The sequence below is a fragment of the Monodelphis domestica genome, chromosome 6 (assembly GCF_027887165.1).
Source record: "Monodelphis domestica isolate mMonDom1 chromosome 6, mMonDom1.pri, whole genome shotgun sequence".
NCBI classification, from domain to species: Eukaryota; Metazoa; Chordata; class Mammalia; order Didelphimorphia; family Didelphidae; genus Monodelphis; species Monodelphis domestica.
In genome coordinates, this window is record NC_077232.1 from 24,200,251 (window position 1) to 24,219,983 (window position 19,733).

The 19,733-nt window shown below is 32.8% G+C and overlaps 1 protein-coding gene across 1 annotated transcript; it reads left to right on the forward strand.

The window, feature by feature from the left end:
- Positions 1-255: 255 nt before the first annotated feature.
- On the forward strand, positions 256-1,188 carry LOC100021545 (olfactory receptor 10AG1-like). The gene has a single exon (XM_016422855.2). The coding sequence runs from the start codon at positions 256-258 to the stop codon at positions 1,186-1,188; it is 933 nt and encodes a 310-aa protein (XP_016278341.2).
- Positions 1,189-19,733: the final 18,545 nt, after the last annotated feature.

Consider the following 19,733-nt stretch of genomic DNA (forward strand, 5'->3'; position numbering starts at 1 on the left):
TATCAAATATAAATGTTGTTTTCTAGAGAAGAAAGAGTAGTTAGGACATATAAGAATATGATATAGCATTTAATATCTAGATACAACTTATAAAATGTCTGAACTGAATAAATTAAAAAATGAAATGACCAATATTGAAATTATCTGAGTCATCATATAACCTAAATTATACACTTGTCATTTCAGAGTCAGAAGTAAAGTACAATTGAGGAAAATTGACATTTGCCGTTATTAAATTTGGAATATATAGGAAAAATGGAAATCACAAATCTTACTATTATGGAAGAATTTATTCTCCTGGGATTTTCTGAATACCCCAATGTTCAAGGATATCTCTTTGTTGTTTTTCTATTCATCTACATATGTATCCTAATAGGCAATGGTCTCATCATTATAATCACCAATGTGGACTCAGCTCTTCAAACACCTATGTATTACTTCCTTGGAAACTTCTCCTTTGTGGAAATGTGTTACACATCAAACATACTGCCGAGAATGCTTGTGAATATTTGGAGACAGAAAAGGAATATTTCTTTACTGTCATGTGCTGCACAACTCTGTTTATTTCTCATTCTAGTTGTCACAGAGAGCTTCCTCCTTGCTGTGATGGCTTATGACCGCTATGTGGCCATCTGTAAGCCACTTTACTATCCTATAATCATGAATCATAGGATATGTGTCCAGATGGTTTTTGGCTCATGGGTTATTGGGATGCCAGTCTTAATAGGACAGACATACCAGCTTTTCTCTGGTCCCTTCTGTGGCTCTAACAAACTCAATCACATTTTCTGTGACTTGCCCCCGTTATTGAAGTTGGCATGTGGAGATACCTCTGGGGATGAATTCTTTCTTTATGTTGATTGTTTCCTCTTTAGTTTGACTCCTTTTCTGATGATACTCATGTCCTACATCAAAATCCTCAGAACAGTTCTGAAGCTACCATCAACCACTGGCAGATCCAAAGCCTTCTCTACTTGTTCCTCTCATGTTATGGTTGTTTGCTTATTCTATGGTTCTGGTTTAACAGCATATTTTCATTCCTTGTCCAGTTATTCAGGTAGTATAGAAAAAATCTTTTCTGTATTCTACACCATTGTGACACCAATGATTAATCCTATGATTTATAGTTTGAGGAATAAGGATTTTATTGCAGCAATTAAAAAAACATGTTCTAAATCAGGGGGATAAGTAATAAAATATTTTAGCTTAAATATCCTTGTAACCTAAACAGTTTCTCAAATATTATTTCCATTTTCTCCTCTTTATGACTATAAACAATTGTCATAATCATCATAAATCATTTCACATTTCCTCTCTCAGTTCCTCAATGGCAGTCACTGGGTTGTTTTTTTTATTTGATGAAAAATCATATATTTTTAGTTATTACTGCTGCTGTTTTCAAGGACTGTTGATTATTAACAGTTTTACTAGAAAATTCTCGGTCACCTTGAGAATATATATATATGTGTATATATATATATATATATATATATATATATATAAAGTTTCTTATTCCAGATTGAAGTCATATAGTATCTATGAGGTATAAATTTGGTTTAAAAATATTATCTTCTGGAACAATAACTACAACTATATCATGGGGCTATTGAGATATTCTATTTACCTCTGTCAGAGAAATTCATTATATATTTTCTAATTTTCCTAAAGTATCTGGAACAAAAATAATGTTAGCTTTTTTTTTTTTTAACCAACACTGTTGACAGTGTATCTAAGCTAATGAAGGTATGGCTGATTTCAATTGTGCAACCTTCCTTTTAAGTTGGTGACATACTTTTCACTAATGTATGTGATTTATATTTGTTCTCTTTTTTATGTAAATAAGGTTAGATATGGGCAATGAAAATATATATATCCTTTCATTTGCAGTGCCTTTAGGATTTGGAAAAAAAATTGAATCATTTTGTCAATTATAACACTAGGAAAAAATAGTTCATCTATTCATCCATTTAAGATATAAAATATTGAAAAAGAATGAAAATATTTTGTCTTTCTAAACAAACAAACAAAGAGAAGTCTATTTCCAATTTGGATTTTGGTTAAACTATCTTGTTTTAAATTTTTGTTTGTAATAAGAATTTTAATTTGCACATATAAGGATGTAAAGTTTCATCAAGGTCACGCAAATTTTGGAATGCAGCAGCTTCTAGAGTTTTTTTTTTTCCTTGGATCACATCACTTAGGATGTAGGGTACACTGGAAGCTTGCGGATTTCAGATCCAAACCACCCTTGAAATTTTTAAGAAATAAGCACTGAAAACACATAGAAAGCAACAACCAGAGACTAGTAAATAAACAAAAGAAAAGAAAAAGAAAAGTATTATTTCCATAAGTGTGCAAGCCTCACCCAAATATGAAAATAAATTATTGAAAAAATAAGCCAATAAGAAAAAAAAACAGTAAACAATATAATCTAGACTTAACTTGGTCATTCCTAAGAAGATAATTGAGAAGAAAAGTAAATAAAACATCATTAAGAAACTAATACAATTCCTTACTTCAAATGAAAATAGATTACCTAGAATAAGTGACAAAAAATAAGAAAAAATATTGTAGCATACTGAAACGTAATATTTTGAAAGGCTAAAAAAATAGGATAAAGCAATAATTAACCTTTACTAAGAGAGAAAAAAGAAAGGTAATAGATAAAAATATGCAGAGAGAAAGTCTTTTGTACAAAATGCTATATAGGGAATTGTGATTCATTATGGCTATTTGCTAAAAGAATTACATATATTTATATTATTATATGTATATAAAATTATATGGTTCTCTTTCTATGTATGTATATATACATACACAGAACCATATGCATATCTTAACAAAAATTTATGATAATAGGAACAGAAAAGAAAGTATTTTAAAATTTTCATCTCATACATAGTGAATTGGCAAAAATTCCAAAAAGTACAAATAATTGATTTTCGAAGGGTTCTTTTAAGACACGGACCCGACATCATTGTGCACAGAAATGTGAATCAGTACAACTATTTCAGAAATCTGTTTATAAATATAAAAAATTAAAATTATTCAGAATGAAGTTTACATATATTGCAAAATATTTTATGGCAGCTAGATGGTAAAGTGGATAGAAGGAAAATCTAAATTTAAATCCAGTCTCAGACACTTACTAGCTATGTACAACTGAGCAAGTCTCCTTATGAGTAAAATTAGCTAGAGAAGGAAAAAACCAAACCATTCTATTATCTTACCCAAGAAAACTGCAAAATGAGTCATGAGGAATCAGACACTACAGAAAACAACTAAACAATATCAATAATGACAAAATATTTTTGAACAATTTTTCTCATAGCAAAAACCTGAAATCAGTTCATTCAGTGATTGAATGGCTTTTTACAAATGTGTACTATAAATGTCAAATAATTTTTAAAATATTACTAAAATAAAATTCAATTTAAAAACATAAGTTCTCTGATTGTTACTTGATATATGTAGATCTGTGTGTATTTCCTTGTTCTGTCTAAATATGAGTTTTTATGGTTTTGTCATCTTTGTTATTTTTCTGTTTTATAATTGTTGATTTTCATTTTTACATGTAGTTTTGAATAATATTTCATAATACTTTTATAGATAATAATCATTTAAAAATTGATCATACATTTAAATTCCTATCAATTGGTCTTCATTTTATTCATGTAATTTTATTTCCCACAGTTTTTTTTTGCATAACACAAGCTTATCAAATGTTCTCAATCAAAAAAAATTTCATCAACTATAATTTGAATATTTAAAAGATGACTTAGACCACTGAGACCTTAAATGACGTGCACAAAGTCACAAAGACTATGTGAAATAATACCTGAATGTATGTCCTTTCTCCAAACACTTTTATTCACTAGTTAATGTGTTCTCTCTATGCAATAGCTTTATTTTTGCCAGTAATTTTCAATTTCACACAATTATTTTTTATATATTTTTTTAAATTCTCTAACACCTTTTTCAAATAAGTACTAGTTCACTATCCATTGCTTCAAAAATAATATTTCTGTGCTATGGCCTATAATCTTCAAGTTGTCTACACATTGTGAAATTATCAAGATATAAGGTAAATATGTTTATGTAAATCTAAATTCTATCCAGCTTCTTTCTCCTTTTCTCAAAACTTTTTGTCACAAATGAGGTATTTCTTGGAATTTATATTTAAGTATAATAAATTCTGTCATCCTCTGCCCCCTTTTATTTAAAAATATCCATAAATAAAATATATATTCTATAATCTAATTAAAAATATGCCAAGATGTTTAACTTGATGCAAGTAGGTGACTGGTTAGAGAGCCAGGCCTAGGGATTGGTGTTCCTGGTTCAAATCTGTCCTGATTCTTCCTAACTATATGACCTTGGGCAAGTTCCTTCATCCCAGTTATCTAGTTCCTATTGCTCTTATGCTTTATAACTAATATTTAATTCAATTCTAAGACAGAAGGTCAAGTTTTGTTTTGTTTGCTTATTTGTTTTAGAGAATTTTAACTGAAAGTTTCAAGGTAAGAATATAGGGATTGTTCATCCACATTCACCATTGCAGTTGAAGATGCTCTGATTTGCAGAAAAGGTTATTTGAGCAACTTAATTTCAAACCAATTTACCTGAAGTTGGGATGAAAATATTTAAAACTTATTTCCAAACTATGGTGTTCATAGTATTAGAGAAATAGTGTTATGTGAGGAAAAGAGATGCAGCCACTGTCCCAGCATACACCACAAACTGGTGTTCCCTGACTATAGTCTAAATGGCTGTTGTCAGAATAAGCTAGGTGTCTGGCATCATCCTAAGTGTCTCCAGCACTGTGACATCAGCCTGGAGGTCAGTGTATAATGCCAGTATGGAAGGCAGAGCAAGGAAAGCATATCATTAGTGAGGAAGAAGCAATTTTGTTTTAATTCTCTGTTGCTGCTGGTAGGAGCTGCTGTGGGATAAGCAGCCAAAAGGGAAAGCTTGATTAGTCTTAGTCTTTCTCTCTATCTCCCCTGAACCCCTCTCTCTCATCTTCCTTTCCTTCTCCGACAATGAATCATAATGAATTCATTAAGTCTATGATCAGACTCATATTTTCATCTCAGCAGTATTTTATTCCTACCTTAAGAGAGAGGAAAGATAGAAAGGTCTAGGCTGAAAAAGAATGTCCCAGTGCACCTGGTAAATGGAATCATTTTTTTTAATATGGAAGAGTAGATAAATTACAACAAAGGATCAGGACTGGAAGGAGATCTAGGACAGAGAAATATGCAGAGACAAAAGATAGTGGTGACACAATGGACATTTTGAAAAGGATAAAGAAGACTTTGTTGTCATTTTTAACATATATTCCTAAGCATGAGAATGCTGACAATAACCATACAGTTTTAATGAACAAGATTTACATCCATCCTTGTCCTCTATCTACTGTTACAGGAATCTATATCCAGTTCTTAAAATTCTTTCTCAAATGTCTCAGTCAAGAGAGGGAAAGAAGATGAATCATGTAACAATTGTGTAAAGGAAAATATGAATCAGGCTTTTGCATTTCTGCCCACTGAGATGGAGCAGACATTGGATGGAATATGATGGGTGTGGGTGTGACAGTTGGACTGAGAAAAGAGGGTTGTGGGAAAAACTGAGAACTGAAGGGTCTTTATGCTCTGAACTCTGTCAAGTGTGGAGCAAAGACCAATAACTCTAGATCTCAACCTGTGGAAAAACCTTGCCTCCATTTCCATTACTCATAAGAAAAGAAAGTTTGAGAGCATCCATTAGAGGAAGAACAAATAACAATTTCTACTGAGCCAGGGATGATCCCTTAATTTCAGGGGGTCTTGCTGAACATCCTTTCCATCCCTTGACCTTCCCAAGAAGGCCACTTGCCACTTCTACAATAGGATACAGACATTGATTAGCTAGGAAGAAGTTAGATAAGTTGAAGCTGAAGAAAAACAAGAAACTCAGTAGGGTCTCAAACCTCTCCCCTTTCTTGATTTACTATAGTTATTAAACTACTTGAGAAATAGTAAATCACAGTCAAGGTCATATTGAAGGGAGAACAAAGCATGAGAGGTTGGTGGCTAAGATTGCCATTAGCCTAGGTGAAACAATGAGAAGCAACAGCAACATCTGTTTGCCAGACAGGTATTCGCCACTGGTCCCAAGAAGTTCTCTCAATGACACTGGTCCTGTCATCCTGTGAATATTATATTTACTCTATCCTGCTTAGTCTTTAGACCAAGACTAGAATTTTAGCAACCAGGAATTTTCAAACCTCCAACCCAAGATCCCTCAGGAGAGAAGTGCCAAGACTGTTGGGACCTTAGAATCTTACCCAGAATCTGACCCTTAGGCTCCCATGTGACTCTCTGTCACACACTCCTCTCAATCACTCTAAAATTTGAATTACACCATCTTTTGCAAATGTCCTCTCCCTATCAGTTGACAAAAAAGTAAATTTGGGGGCATTCCCTTTTGGTATAAGAGTTTACATTCAAAACAAAGACATTTCAAACCCCCCCCATAGTTCAATTCACATCCCAAAGTTGACTCTGGATCTTCTGGTACATCATGTGGTCTCTGTAGGCGTCTATCTTCATGGAGCATTCTGGATTCTAGGACGTAGAAATTTTCTTATCCTAAATTGCTCAAATTCATATCAAAGTTCACAACAATAACTTGGTCCTCCTGAGGTGAATAATAACAAACACAGGGATCACTCAGGGATGCATGGCTGAGTTATGAGATATAAGAATCAATTTGTAAAAGAAAATCAAAAACATGAAAAAAATTTAAATAAAAGAGAAAAATAATTTGTGGATAGAATACAAAATGTAAAAGTCTTATGTCTAAAAATATCTAAATAATGGAAAAAACAAATGTATAACAGGTCCTTGAATCTGTAAAGGTTAAAATTATGGTTGAGACTGAATGTAATAATTATATTTGGTTGCCAAGGATTTTATTTATAAAATCCTAATGAAACACCCAAACTCAGCTGGAAATTTTATGGTGATTTAATTACAATAAGAGGAAGAAATTATTGGAGAGAGAGAGAGGGAGAGAAAGAAAGGATTTTAACTCAAAACCACTCTGGTTTAAGGCCCTGGAGAGCCAAGGCAGAGAAGGGAGTCAGTCCATATCACTCATGTGACCGATCTGATGAAAGCTGTCTACTGGGCTCCTCCAAGCTCAAGCTCCAGGATCGAACTGGTCTCTAGCCTTCTCCACAGGAAGTCACGAGAACTCCAGAGGCTATTATCTCTCTCACTTCCTGCATCTCACATGTGCTAATGGTGGCTCAAGCTTGGCTTAGGATAGGCCAGGGGAGGCAGTTAGTGTTTTCTGATTTGTCATTAGCCAGCACATGCCCGTGTAGTGTGGGAGTGCACATTCCTGGGTGCTAGACCAAGCAAGATGGAGGAAATTTAAAAATCACAAATCAGGGCCCTATTAAAATGAGTTAAGCAATTATTCATTTACCCAATCATTAGTCAAGACTATAAAAAGTTTTCTACACCATTCTAATCAGAAAAAGGACTAAATTATAGGAGCCAGGTAGGAGCCAAATTTAAAATATTTCGTATAATGTGGGACAAGGAAGACCTGCTTTTCACTTATGTCAAAACAGCCAGCCACAACCTCGAACCCCAAACAAGTTCAAGTCTTCTTTTCTTAGCTCAAAATTGCATCAATCCCACTGGGATATGATTGCTTTGACCTTGTGCTCCATAGGCACTATGAAGGTGTTCTGTGCTTCTTTAGCACTATGCAGTGACTCTTTTGTATTCATGAAGCAAAGTCCCATAATTCCTTTATACAATCAATAGCATCATTTTTATAGTCTAAAGCTTTTGGGGTATACAGTAATATTAGAACAAATATATTAAAAACTTATATTACTGCAAAATAAAAATAAATTAAAGAAAAATCTCAGTATTGTTGACATATGCTTCAAATACAAAAAGGAGAAAGAATTGAAACTCAGATACTATATTGCACATGCAATAAAGAAACTAAGTTTTTAAAAAAATGTTTTAAAAATAAAAAAATATGGCTTAAAATCAGTGACACACTGTGTCAGTCATGTGTGAATTCAAAATGATTTTCAGAATAAAACAGTAACACAGTAGATAATACACATTCAGAGAAGTACCAAAGTCCCCAAAATTCACAATAGCCCAGTTAATTACAATCGCAAACAAACCCACTATCATATTTCACATACGTTGCTGAATGACATAAAAAAACCCTACAAAATGATAGATTTTTTTCACAATTTTTACAGATGTATCAAATCTTTCAACCTTGGCATACATATTTTTAAAGAAAGTAAAACTTATTTGGGTCTAGAACATCATCAAGAAATCTACATTGTTCTGCTGGAAGTAAATTAAAATGAAGAGTTTTGCAGGAGAGCTTTGTTTTGGCTTCCTGATTCATAGAAACACTTCAGTAGGAATATTTCTTTATTTCTCTACCTTTAATACAACATTCTTTATAATATATATATATATATACATACATATATATATAATCACCCATTAATAAACTATTAGTTACTGAAATTATTTTGAAGACCCCATAGAAGTACCATTTCAATTCATAGCTTAATATATTCTTCAATGTTTGCATGCAATTTAACCAGTTTTGTTGAAATCCATCCATCATAATCTATGTGTCAATTAACAAAGGCAACATGTGATCTTCAATGGATCTAGTGACCAGAGTTTTAAGCAAGATATTCATGGGCTTATACAGTGATAGTTTGTTCTTCTGCAGAGGTAAAGGTACAAATTAAAGATCCACACAAGCCAAACATAGTAGCTTAAAATGATTCAGTATTACAGAAAGTTATTGAGGAGATTAATACAGATAAACATAAAAAATTAAACCTTAAAACAATCCATAAATAATATAAATAAATGAGAAAGTGCAGGCAGGTATTGAAGTCAAAATCCTTTTTTACCAATCCTAATAGAGCTGTTCTATATTATAGGAGGTGAATAAACTCAAAATAGTTAGCAATAAACTTTCAGATCTCTTTTAAAGTTTCCTTCTGCTCCCCCAGTATTTATCATCGATTTGCATCTCTTTTGTCAGAGCTCTGAAGCTTCTGATAGAAGCTCTAGGCAGACTCTCCACTCTGCATGTTGAGAGAATTTATGACTTAGAACTTTGTCAAAATAATTTGGTTTGGTTCGTAGTTTAGATAGCATATTTTGTTGCATATTCTTCAGTGGGAATAAACAGAATGGGAAAGAGACCAAGAAACTACAAACTTCTAATAAGAGATTCAAGCAGAGCCAATATGTGCTTCCTAGTTCAATCAATTTAAACTGTTCTTTGAGAGTTTGAAGAAGTGTTGGGGATAACAATCTTTAAAAAAAAGGCAAAATGGAAAGTAATTAGGAGACTTGGAAAAGTATTGCTCCTTCACCTCCTCCTAGGGGGAAAACTTTGAGGAAAAACAATAGCATATTTGAATATGATAGAAAAATCCTGCTCCTTAGTGATTTGACTCAAGAGAAAGAAGGAAAAAAACACCGACTCATTTCTCAAAACTGACTAACACCCTTCTAAACAAGGAGTCCAAGATCAGCTTTAAAAAAGATCTGCTTGAAAATTAGAAAACGTGGTGTTCTTTTATCCACACTGAAAAATGTCTATGGCAGGATAGACACACAGGTGGAGTATGGAAAGGGATTGGGGCTGAACGATTTTTATATGTCACCCTCTGTGGGAAAAAAATGGCTGGTATTGAAAGGCTCTTGTGTTGGGTCTAGCCTTGGCAAGATGAGGCTTCAAGCTGGGTGGAGAGTGGTGAGGAATGCTTGCCAAGCAAATGGACAGGAGAAACATCAGGTAGTGGCAGGTGGCAGGGTATCACAGAAACACAGGCACACCCCACCACCAGACCCTTGTGGTGGCAGCAACCAGGCAAATTTACTGTCTTTACTGTAGGGCTATCTGCTCAAAAAATTTTGAGAATTCATAGTCCCTTCATGGTCACCAAAATGTGAGTTTTAGATTAATATTCAATAACTAATTATTATATTTTTAACATTTTATTAATTATAACTAGGGCAAAAGAATTGCCTGAATTCAGGAAAAAAGAGAGTGAGAGGGAGGAGTTACAGCCACTTAAATACAGTCAAACAAAACACAGGGACAAAGGAAAAGGGGATTTGGGGTAATACTAAGGGATTTCTGGAGGATGAAGTCCAAAGGCTCAAAAATCTCCATTTATAGGTACCTCAGCATTGTTTTGACTTGCATTTCTCTGACTATAAGAGATTTAGTACACTTTTATATGCTAATACATAGTTTTGATTTCTTTATTTGAAAATTGTCTATTCATGTCCATTGCCCATTAATCAATTGAGGGAAAGGCTTGACTTTTTTGTACAATTAATTTAGCTCCTTATAAATCTGAGTAATTAGAGGTTTTTGTCAGAGGTTTCTGTTATGAAGAATTTTTTTTCTCCAATTTGTTCCTGCCCTCCTAACTTTGGTTGCATTGGTTTTGTTTGTACAAAAACATTAAAATTTAATATTATCAAAATTTTTTATTTTAAATTTTGTAACTTTTTCTAATTCTATAAAAATAAACACTTTTTAAAGAGACTTAATAAGTTAAAATGACATGTATCCCTATTAAAAAAAGAGATCATTGTTCACTTTTAAAAATTGTCATTTTCAATTGGGCAGCTAGACCAATTACAAATAGAGGGAAGAGGGACAAACTGTATAGAATGAAATGACAAGATATAAATAGGTATATATACGTATATATATATAATATATATACGTATATATAATATATATATGCACATATACATATACATGTGTATATATAATATATATATATATAATATAATATATAAATGAAATGACAAGATATAAATAGGTATATATATATGTATATATATAACATATATGTATATATATAATATATATATGCACATATACATATACATGTGTATATATAATATGTATATATATATATATATATACAAGTAGAGCTAAAAAAGAGGTTAATACTAAAAGAAATGGGATAAGAAATAAAAGGGGGTAAATTTATATGTTATAAAGGAGCTCATGGCATAAGGGGGGAGAACATCAATACACTGGAAGGGTAAAGAGTTTGGAGATAGGAAATACTCAACTCTTATGTGAATTGAAATTGATCCAAAGAGGGAACAATCCAATCCATGGGGCAGAGAATAGATTTGTGCCTTACAGGAGAGTAGAATGGTAAGAAATGGATTGGTGGGGAGGGAATCAGTACAATGGAGGGAGAGGATAGGGGATAGTTTTAGAAATACTCCAAATCACATTAGGTGGGGATAAGAAGGAAGGGGGTTGAAAGGGAAGTAAAATAAGGATAGAAACAAGGGGGATTGACTAAAAATGAACTTTGGTATAGAAGGAAATAGTGAAAGTAGAAAAGGCAGAACCAGGAGTAGAAATCAAAATGCTGGGAAATACACAGCTAGTAATCATAACTCTGAATGTGAATGGAATGAAACACACATAAAATGCAAGCAAAATAACAGAGTGGATTAGAACCCCAAACCCTACCATATGCTGTGTACAAGAAACACATGTGAGGAAGTTAAATATACATAGGTTAAAAGTAAGAGGATGGAGCCAAATCTATTGCATCAACTGATAAAAAGAAGGCAGGAGTCTCAATCATGATATCTGACACAGCCAAAGTAAAAAATAAATCTAGTTAAAGAGATAGGGAAGGTAATTACATACTGATAAAAGGCAGTATAGATAATAAGGAAATATCAGTACTCAACATGTAAGCACCAAATGACGTAGTATCCAGATTTCTAAAGGAGAAACTAGGGGAGCTCAAGAGTGAAACAAATAGAAAAATCTATACTAGAGGGAGACGTGAATATTCCTCTATCTGAACTAGATAAATCAAACCAAAAAATAAATAAGAAAGAGGTAAGGGAAGTGAATGAATTCTTAGAAATTTAGAGTTAGTAGCTATGTGGAGAAAAATAAATAGGAACAAAAAGAAATACACCTTCTTTTCAGCAGCACATGTTACATTCGCAAAAACTGACCATGTATTAGGGCATTAAAAACATTGCAAACAAGTGCAAAACAGCAGAAATAATAAATGCAACCTTCTCAGATAACAATGCAATGAAAATAATATTTAGTAAGGGAATATGGAGAGTTATATCAAAAATGAATTGGAAATTAAACAATATGATTCTCCAAAACCAGTAAATTAAAAAACAAATCATAGAAACAATAATTTCATTGAAGGAAATGACAATGATTAGACATACTTTCAACACCTATGGGATGCAGCCAAAGCAGTACTCAGGGGCAAATTTATATCCTTGAGTTCATATATTAACAAATTAGGGAGGGCAAAAGTCAATGAATTGGGTATACAAATTAAAAAAGAAACTAGAAAATGAACAAATTAAAAATCCTCAGATGAAGACTAAATTAGAGATCCTAAAATCATGAGAAATTAATAAAATTGAAAGTCGAAGAACTATTGATTTAATGAATAAGACTAGAAGCTGGTACATTAAAAAAAATAAAATCGACAAAGTACTAGTCAGTCTAATTGAAAAAAGGAAAGAAGAAAACCAAATTGACAGTATCCAAGATGAAAAGGGAAACCTTACCTCTAATGAAGAGGAAATTAAGGCAATCATTAAAAAATGAATATTCCCAATTATATGGCAATAAATATGGCAATCTATATGATATGGATGATTACTTACAAAAAATTTGCCTAGACTAACAGAGGAAGAAATAGATTACCTAAACAACCCTATATCAGAAAAAGAAATTGAACAAGCCATCAAAGAACTCCCTAAGAAAAAATCCCTAGCTCCTGATGGATTCACAAATGAAATCTATCAAACATTCAAAGATCAATTAATCCCTATATTATACAAACTATTTGACAGAATAAGCCAAGGAGGAGTTCTTCAAAATTGCTTTTATGACACAAATATGGTACTGATCCCAAAGCCAGGCAGATCAAAAACAGAGGAAGAAAACTATAGACCAATCTCTCTAATGAATATACATGCAAAAATCTTAAATAGGATACTAGCAAAAAGACTCCAGCAAGTCATTACAAGGGTTATTCACTATGACGAGGTAGGATTCATACCAGGAATGCAAGGATGGTTCAATATTAGGAAAAGCATCAACATAATTGTCCCTATTAACAAGCAAACTGACAAAAAAATCAAATGATTATCTCAATAGATGCAAAAAAAAGCCTTTGATAAAATACAACACCCATTCCTATTAAAAACACTAGAAAGCATAGGAATAGAAGGGCCTTTCCTAAAAATAATAAACAGTATATATCTAAAACCATCAGCAAACATCATCTGCAATGGGGATAAACTAGAAGGCTTCCCAATAAGATCAGGAGTGAAACAAGAATGCACATTATCACCTCTATTATTTAACATTGTACTAGAAACACTAGCAGTAGCAATTAGAGAAGAAAAAGAAATTGAAGGTATTAACATTGCCAGTGAGGAGACCAAGCTGTCACTCTTTGCAGATGATATGGTCTACTTAAAGAATCTTAGAGAATCAACCAGAAAGCTAGTCAAAATATTCAACAACTTTAGCAAAGTTCCAGGATACAAAATAAACCCAGTATGAGTCATAAGTCATAGGTCATCAGGATTTCTATAAATCTCCAACCCATTTCAGCAGCAAGAATTAGAAAGAGAAATTCCATTTGAAACCACGCTAGACAATATAAAATACTTAGGAATCAATCTGCCATGACAAACACAGGTAATATATGAGCACAAATACAAAAAAAGTCTCCACACAATTAAAACTAAATCTAAACAATTGGAAAAACGTTGATTGTTTATGGATGGGATGAGCTAACATAATAAAAATTACAATCCTATGCAAATCAATTTACCTATTTAGTGCCATACCCATTGAACTAATAAAAAACTTTTTTACTGAATTAGAAAAAAAAAACATAACAAAGTTCATTTGGAAGAACAAAAGAACAAGGATATCCAAGGAAATCATGAAAAAAAATGCAAAGGAAGGAGGACAAGCAGTACTAGACTGCAAGCTATACTATAAAGCAGTGGTCATCACAACAATTTAGTTCTGGCTAAGAGACAGAAAGGAGCATCCATGGAATAGACTTGGGGTAAATGACCTCAGTAAGACAGTCTATGATAAACACAAAGATCCCAGTTCTGGGGACCAAAACCCACTATTTGATAAGATCTGCTGAGAAAATTGGAAGACAGTATGGGAGAGATTAGGTCTGGATCAATATCTCACACCCTACACCAATATAAACTCAGAATGGGTGAATGACCTGAATATAAAGAAGGAAACTATAAGCAAATTAGGTGAACACAGAATAGTATACTTGTCAGAACTATGGGAAAGGAAACACTTTAAAACCAAGCAAAAGCTAGAAAAAAATCACAAAATGTAAAATCAATAATTTTATTACATTTAATTAAAAAGGTTTATTACAAACAAAACTAATGCATCCAAAATTAGAAAGCAAGCAACAAATTGGGAAACAATCTTCATTACAAAAACCTCTGACGAAGGTCTAATTACTCAAATTTATAAAGAGCTAAACCAATTTTACCAAAAATCAATCCATTCTCAGTTTTCTTGATAAATGTTCTGTAGAATGATGCCCACTCTTTTTTTCCCATTGGTAATGATTTTCAGTTAATTCATGAATTCTTAAATTGACTTTCCTGCATCTTCTTTTCTCACTTCAATTGCTTTATCAATGGGATTTTTCATATTTTCTTCAATTTTATCTTTCTTTTGATTTTGTTTTCTAGATTCTTGCTGCCTTGTGAATTTACTCTCCTCTAATTGTTTGATCCTAAATTTTAAAGACTGAATTTCATCCCTGACTTTTTGATCCTCCTTTTCCTTTTGATTTATTTTTCTTTGTAAGTCATTGTTTTTATTTTTTGCTTTCTTTGTCTTGTTTCTGTGTTAGTCTATTCTTGATTTTAAAGTTCTCTTTTCTTGTTTTATATCATGTATCTCTACATCCAGATGACCTATTTTGTTTTCTAAGTTCCTTTTCCAATTTTATTCAACCTCTCTTAATTTTTTTTAATTGCTTTTTGACCCAGTGTATGAGTCCAATTGACTGTAGTTTCTGAGGTTTTGCTTGCTGTTCCTTGATCTTCCTCTATCCCACTTACTTTTTGTTCATTACCTGAATAGAAGTTGTCAATCATAATTTCTTTATTTCTTATTCTGTGGTTTACTCATTTTTCCTTCTCTCCCCCTCCATATGGGGCATATTCTTGAACCTCTGTTTGTTTTTTGGTTCTGTGAGTTAGAGCTTTTCTGCCCTGAATAGGATTCTTCTCTGTTCTAGTGGTAACCTGGATGAGGTAGATTGAGCTTTCCTCCTCTATTAACGTGCCCAGAGACCAAAACTTCCCCAGCTGCCATTAGAGTTTGGAAGTGAAGTTGAAGTGTGGAGGCTGAAGGTAGTACTCCCCTCTATTCCTCTTTGCCAAGCTTCTCCCTGCTAGACACCTTCTCAGAGCCCTGAGCTTCCCACAGTACTCTGGTGAGATTTCAGCCTTCATCCTGGAATCCCACAGTCAGTCTGAGTTCTACTGTGGGTCTCTGTGCAGTAGGTGGGGGAGGGGTGTTGGATATTTCCCCTTATATCCAGGAATTTGACTTTATCTGCATACCTTTCAGGTTGAATCTAGTAGGAGAGACCTGTGGCTCTGTCTTATTATTGGGTTTGGCTTTCTACCTATTTTGAAGCTATTATTTTTGCTTTCTGTGTGGAGGGAAAGTCACAGAGGATTCAGCTTCTTCTGCTTCTATTTGCCATCTGGACTCTGGAACATTTGTTCTTGCATTGCTTTTATTTCTCTTCCTTATTTTCCTCTGTATCTCCTAATTTATTTTTGAAATCCTTTTGAGTTCTTCCAGAATCTAAATTCAATTCATATTTTTCTTTTGAACATTGCATTTGTTTACTTTGCTTTCACTATCTCTTTCTTAGTCAATGCCTTTCTATTTGTCTCCATAAAAATTCTCTATAGTTAGGTATTGTTATTGTTGGGGGTTTTTATATTTGATAATTTTTCCATGCTATTTAAAGGTATGCTCTGTTCTATGGGAGTTTAGGACACCCTCTTAAACTTCATTTCTTCTCTGATGTAACACGTAGTTTAATGTCTGGGTTTCTGCAATTTTCCATTCCTCCAGAATGTTATGATGGCCTGTGAACTGGGAGCTCTGAGAGCCAAATCCTCGTGTGAATCAATTATGCCCTGAGACTGCTCACAGCTCAGTTTCTGGCCTCTTGCTCATGGGCAGGCTTTTGGTTTCACTCTGGGCTTGATCAGGTCAGTCACACAGCACAGCACAGATTACCAGGCCCTGGGCCTCAGCCTTTTGGCAAGGGTCAATCAGCACCAAATTAGGACCCTGGGCATTTCCCCTGCCAGGGATCAAGGCATCCAGCTGTTTGTCTACAGGCTGTCCAAAACTGGTATCAATGTTCTTACCATAAGTCAACAATGGAAATCCTGTCCTTGCTTTGGGCCCACATGGATATGGCTATGTAGCAGACTTCCCTGGCCTAGAATTCCAGTCTTCACCACAGGTTTGCTTAGGACTTTAAGGGGTCCATATTGGTTTGTATTTGGACTAAAACTGGCTCAGGCAGGGTCTCAATCTGGATATTGGCTTAGGGCTCAAATTCAGAACCTGGAATAGTCAATTTTGGGTTAGAGATGGAGGGCCTGCTGTTGAATTGCTCCTTAATCCTTCCTCTAACCTCCTGCTGGTTATGCTCCCATCTCACCTCAGTGCCCCAGATGTTCTTTGCCTACCTCTCAGGTTGTTCTTGTCTTTTTCTTTTCTATCTTTTCTTATCTTTTTACCTTGTTTTGTGGCCTTATTTTAAGATTGGTTGGAGAGGATTCTCATGGTGGTTTGGAGCTTCCCTGCTTTGACTCCTCCATCTTGAAACTCAAAACTTGGAATCTTCTTTCACATCAGTGTATTTATAGTTTTATTTTGTGGTTTTGATAATGTATGCATTTGATCTGACAATAATGATCACTATGGAAGTGTGTTTTGAATGACATTAAAAATAAAAATTAAAAAAATGAGCAACATTTCTGAAAACCATTTAATTAAATTCATGTTAGGCAGAAATCTACTCCAAATTGCTGGGTGTGTTGTTAGATCTCCTACCTCTTGAAGGAAAATTACATGTAATCATGCCCTATGGTCAATAAGAACCTCAGGAAGAGCATATTTCACTGTGGAGAGTGATTCATGACAAACTTTTAGCATTACCTACTTAATTACAAAAAATGGTCCCCTGATTCTAAGCCCAGGATTCTTTCATCATTCTATATTTTCTTTTTAATGGAGGCTTAGTGAATTAATCCTAGATCTGGCTCCTCATTACAAGGGGAAATGTGGCCAGGGAGAGGAAATGTCTCCAAGGGGCAGAGTTGGTCAAGATTTCTTTCTATTTAAGAGTACTGGCTGCATTCAATTCAATCATCGTTTCTGAGTTTTGGTAGAGAGTTTGGTCTTTGTGACACATTAGTGATATTTCCTAAATTATTAAAATTTAAAAGAAAGGCAGCATAATTCAGGCAGAGCAATGAAGAATGTGAAGAGAAGCCTGGGTTCATTTAAAATTAGAAATTTTAACAGTGATTCAACATACTACGAGTCACTTGTATTACTTGACTTTCAATCTGCTCATCTGTAAAATGAGAATAATTAAGCCTTTAGTTCAAGTATTAAAAAGTTTTTATGAAAATATAACTCTATGTGAGAAGATATATATTTCTAAATCTTAAAACATTATATAAATGACAGCTATTTGCATGTAATATTTTATTATACTAAAGAAAGAAAATACCTGAATATTATTTAATCCCTTCAGAAAAAGGTAAGAGTATGATTGAGTGACTTTCTTTCATTCCCTGGCACTGATGAATTCTAAGATCTTACTCAAAAATGAAGATTTACTAGGGAGAAAGGAACATTTAGAATGGAATTCTAAAATAAATTTCTTGATCCAGGGAAGGCTAATACTGTTCAGTCATTTGGGTTATGCAGATTTCAAACATTTTTTATTTAAACAAAATCATGGACAGATACCATTTGGAAAAAGATCAAAACTCTCACTCTCAAAAGTGTTCAATATACTATCATTAACCCTATTGAAATCAAGATATATTTTGATTCCACAAATGATAAAAAGGAGTATTAACAAGGAAGAAAAGATAGAAAGGCAGACATTTATTTTCATAAATCATGCTTTTCTTCAACTTGAAAAATTAAGTAATTTTAAATTTAATTTTGTTATCATTATTATTAATTTTCCCAGAAATAAAGTAGTAATGGAATAAGTTGGATTACTTACTTGTTCTCATATTTTCCATTAGAAATTTTTAAAGCCCATATTCATTTTGGGAGATATTAAGTGTTGTGGCCAACATTTTTCTCCAGTAAGATGACTAAAAGTCAGACTCATTTTGTCCCATTTCCAATTTAATTATCAATTACTATTATTTATTTCTTGATCAGAGACTACAATGGAGATCAATGCAATAATACTTCCATCATTCAAATGATTCAGTGAGTGATGTGGTGGTTCAAAATGACTCTCTGAGAGATGCAACAGGGCTAATATTCCTTGTTTCATAACTACTTCTTATTATTCTGTCAATGAATATTGTTTTTTTCTACCAGAAAGAAATATATAGTATAGACTCATTTTTCCACTGTATTCATTTTTCTAGGACATTAGTCATTTTGTCTCAGAATTAAACTCAGTTTATCAAATGTCAATTCCAAAATTAATTGATTATTAACTGGTATTTCCCAGGATTCTTACTATTAGATGAATTAAAATGCCTAGACAGTGGGAGATGCAGAGTTCCTCAGCTTATTCAAAATTCAAGATCTGCTACAAAGAATTATATTTTTCAAGATATTTTTCCATTGGATAGTGTCTATTAAATATGACATAAATATTTCTGTCTTACCAGAGCTGAGTATACAAATAATTAAAGAGAAGGAATTAAATAATAGTTGGACGGGAAAAAAAAAACAAGTCAGGCATTATCATTCTCTAATGTTTATATTTGAATTTTATAGTTTTGTTATCAAAAGTTTCATTATGGAATAAAAATATGATCCTTTAAATATAAATTTTGAATGATGAAATTATTTTTGAGAATAGAGCAAGAAAAATGAATATTGTAAAATGGAGTTAATCTTGTACTTTAATAATAATAACTATAATCAAAGTCTTAGAATTTAAATTTAGAAATGACTATAAAACAAAATATGAAATAGATAAGCATTTAGAGGGATGTTATAATTTAATATAATGTGTTATATTTATAAAGAATCATGTATATCATAGATCATCAATTCTGAAAATATATAATTAGATTTATATTTAGAAGAGCATATGAAATATCAAATGTTGATTTTTGAATGTTTGATATTTGATATGAGAAGAAAGTGAGGTTAGGGCACATAAAGTTATAATAAACCATTAAATATGTAGATAAAATTTATAAAATTTCTGAACTGAATAAATTTAAAAATAAAATATCTAATATTGAAGTTATTGGAGTCATCATCTAATCTAATATATAAACTTGTCATTTCAGAATCAGAATCTAAATGTGTTTGAGAAA

Bases quoted from the DNA above. Each gene is read 5' to 3' on its own strand.
- LOC100021545 (XM_016422855.2), top strand. From the start codon at position 256: ATGGAAATCACAAATCTTACTATTATGGAAGAATTTATTCTCCTGGGA.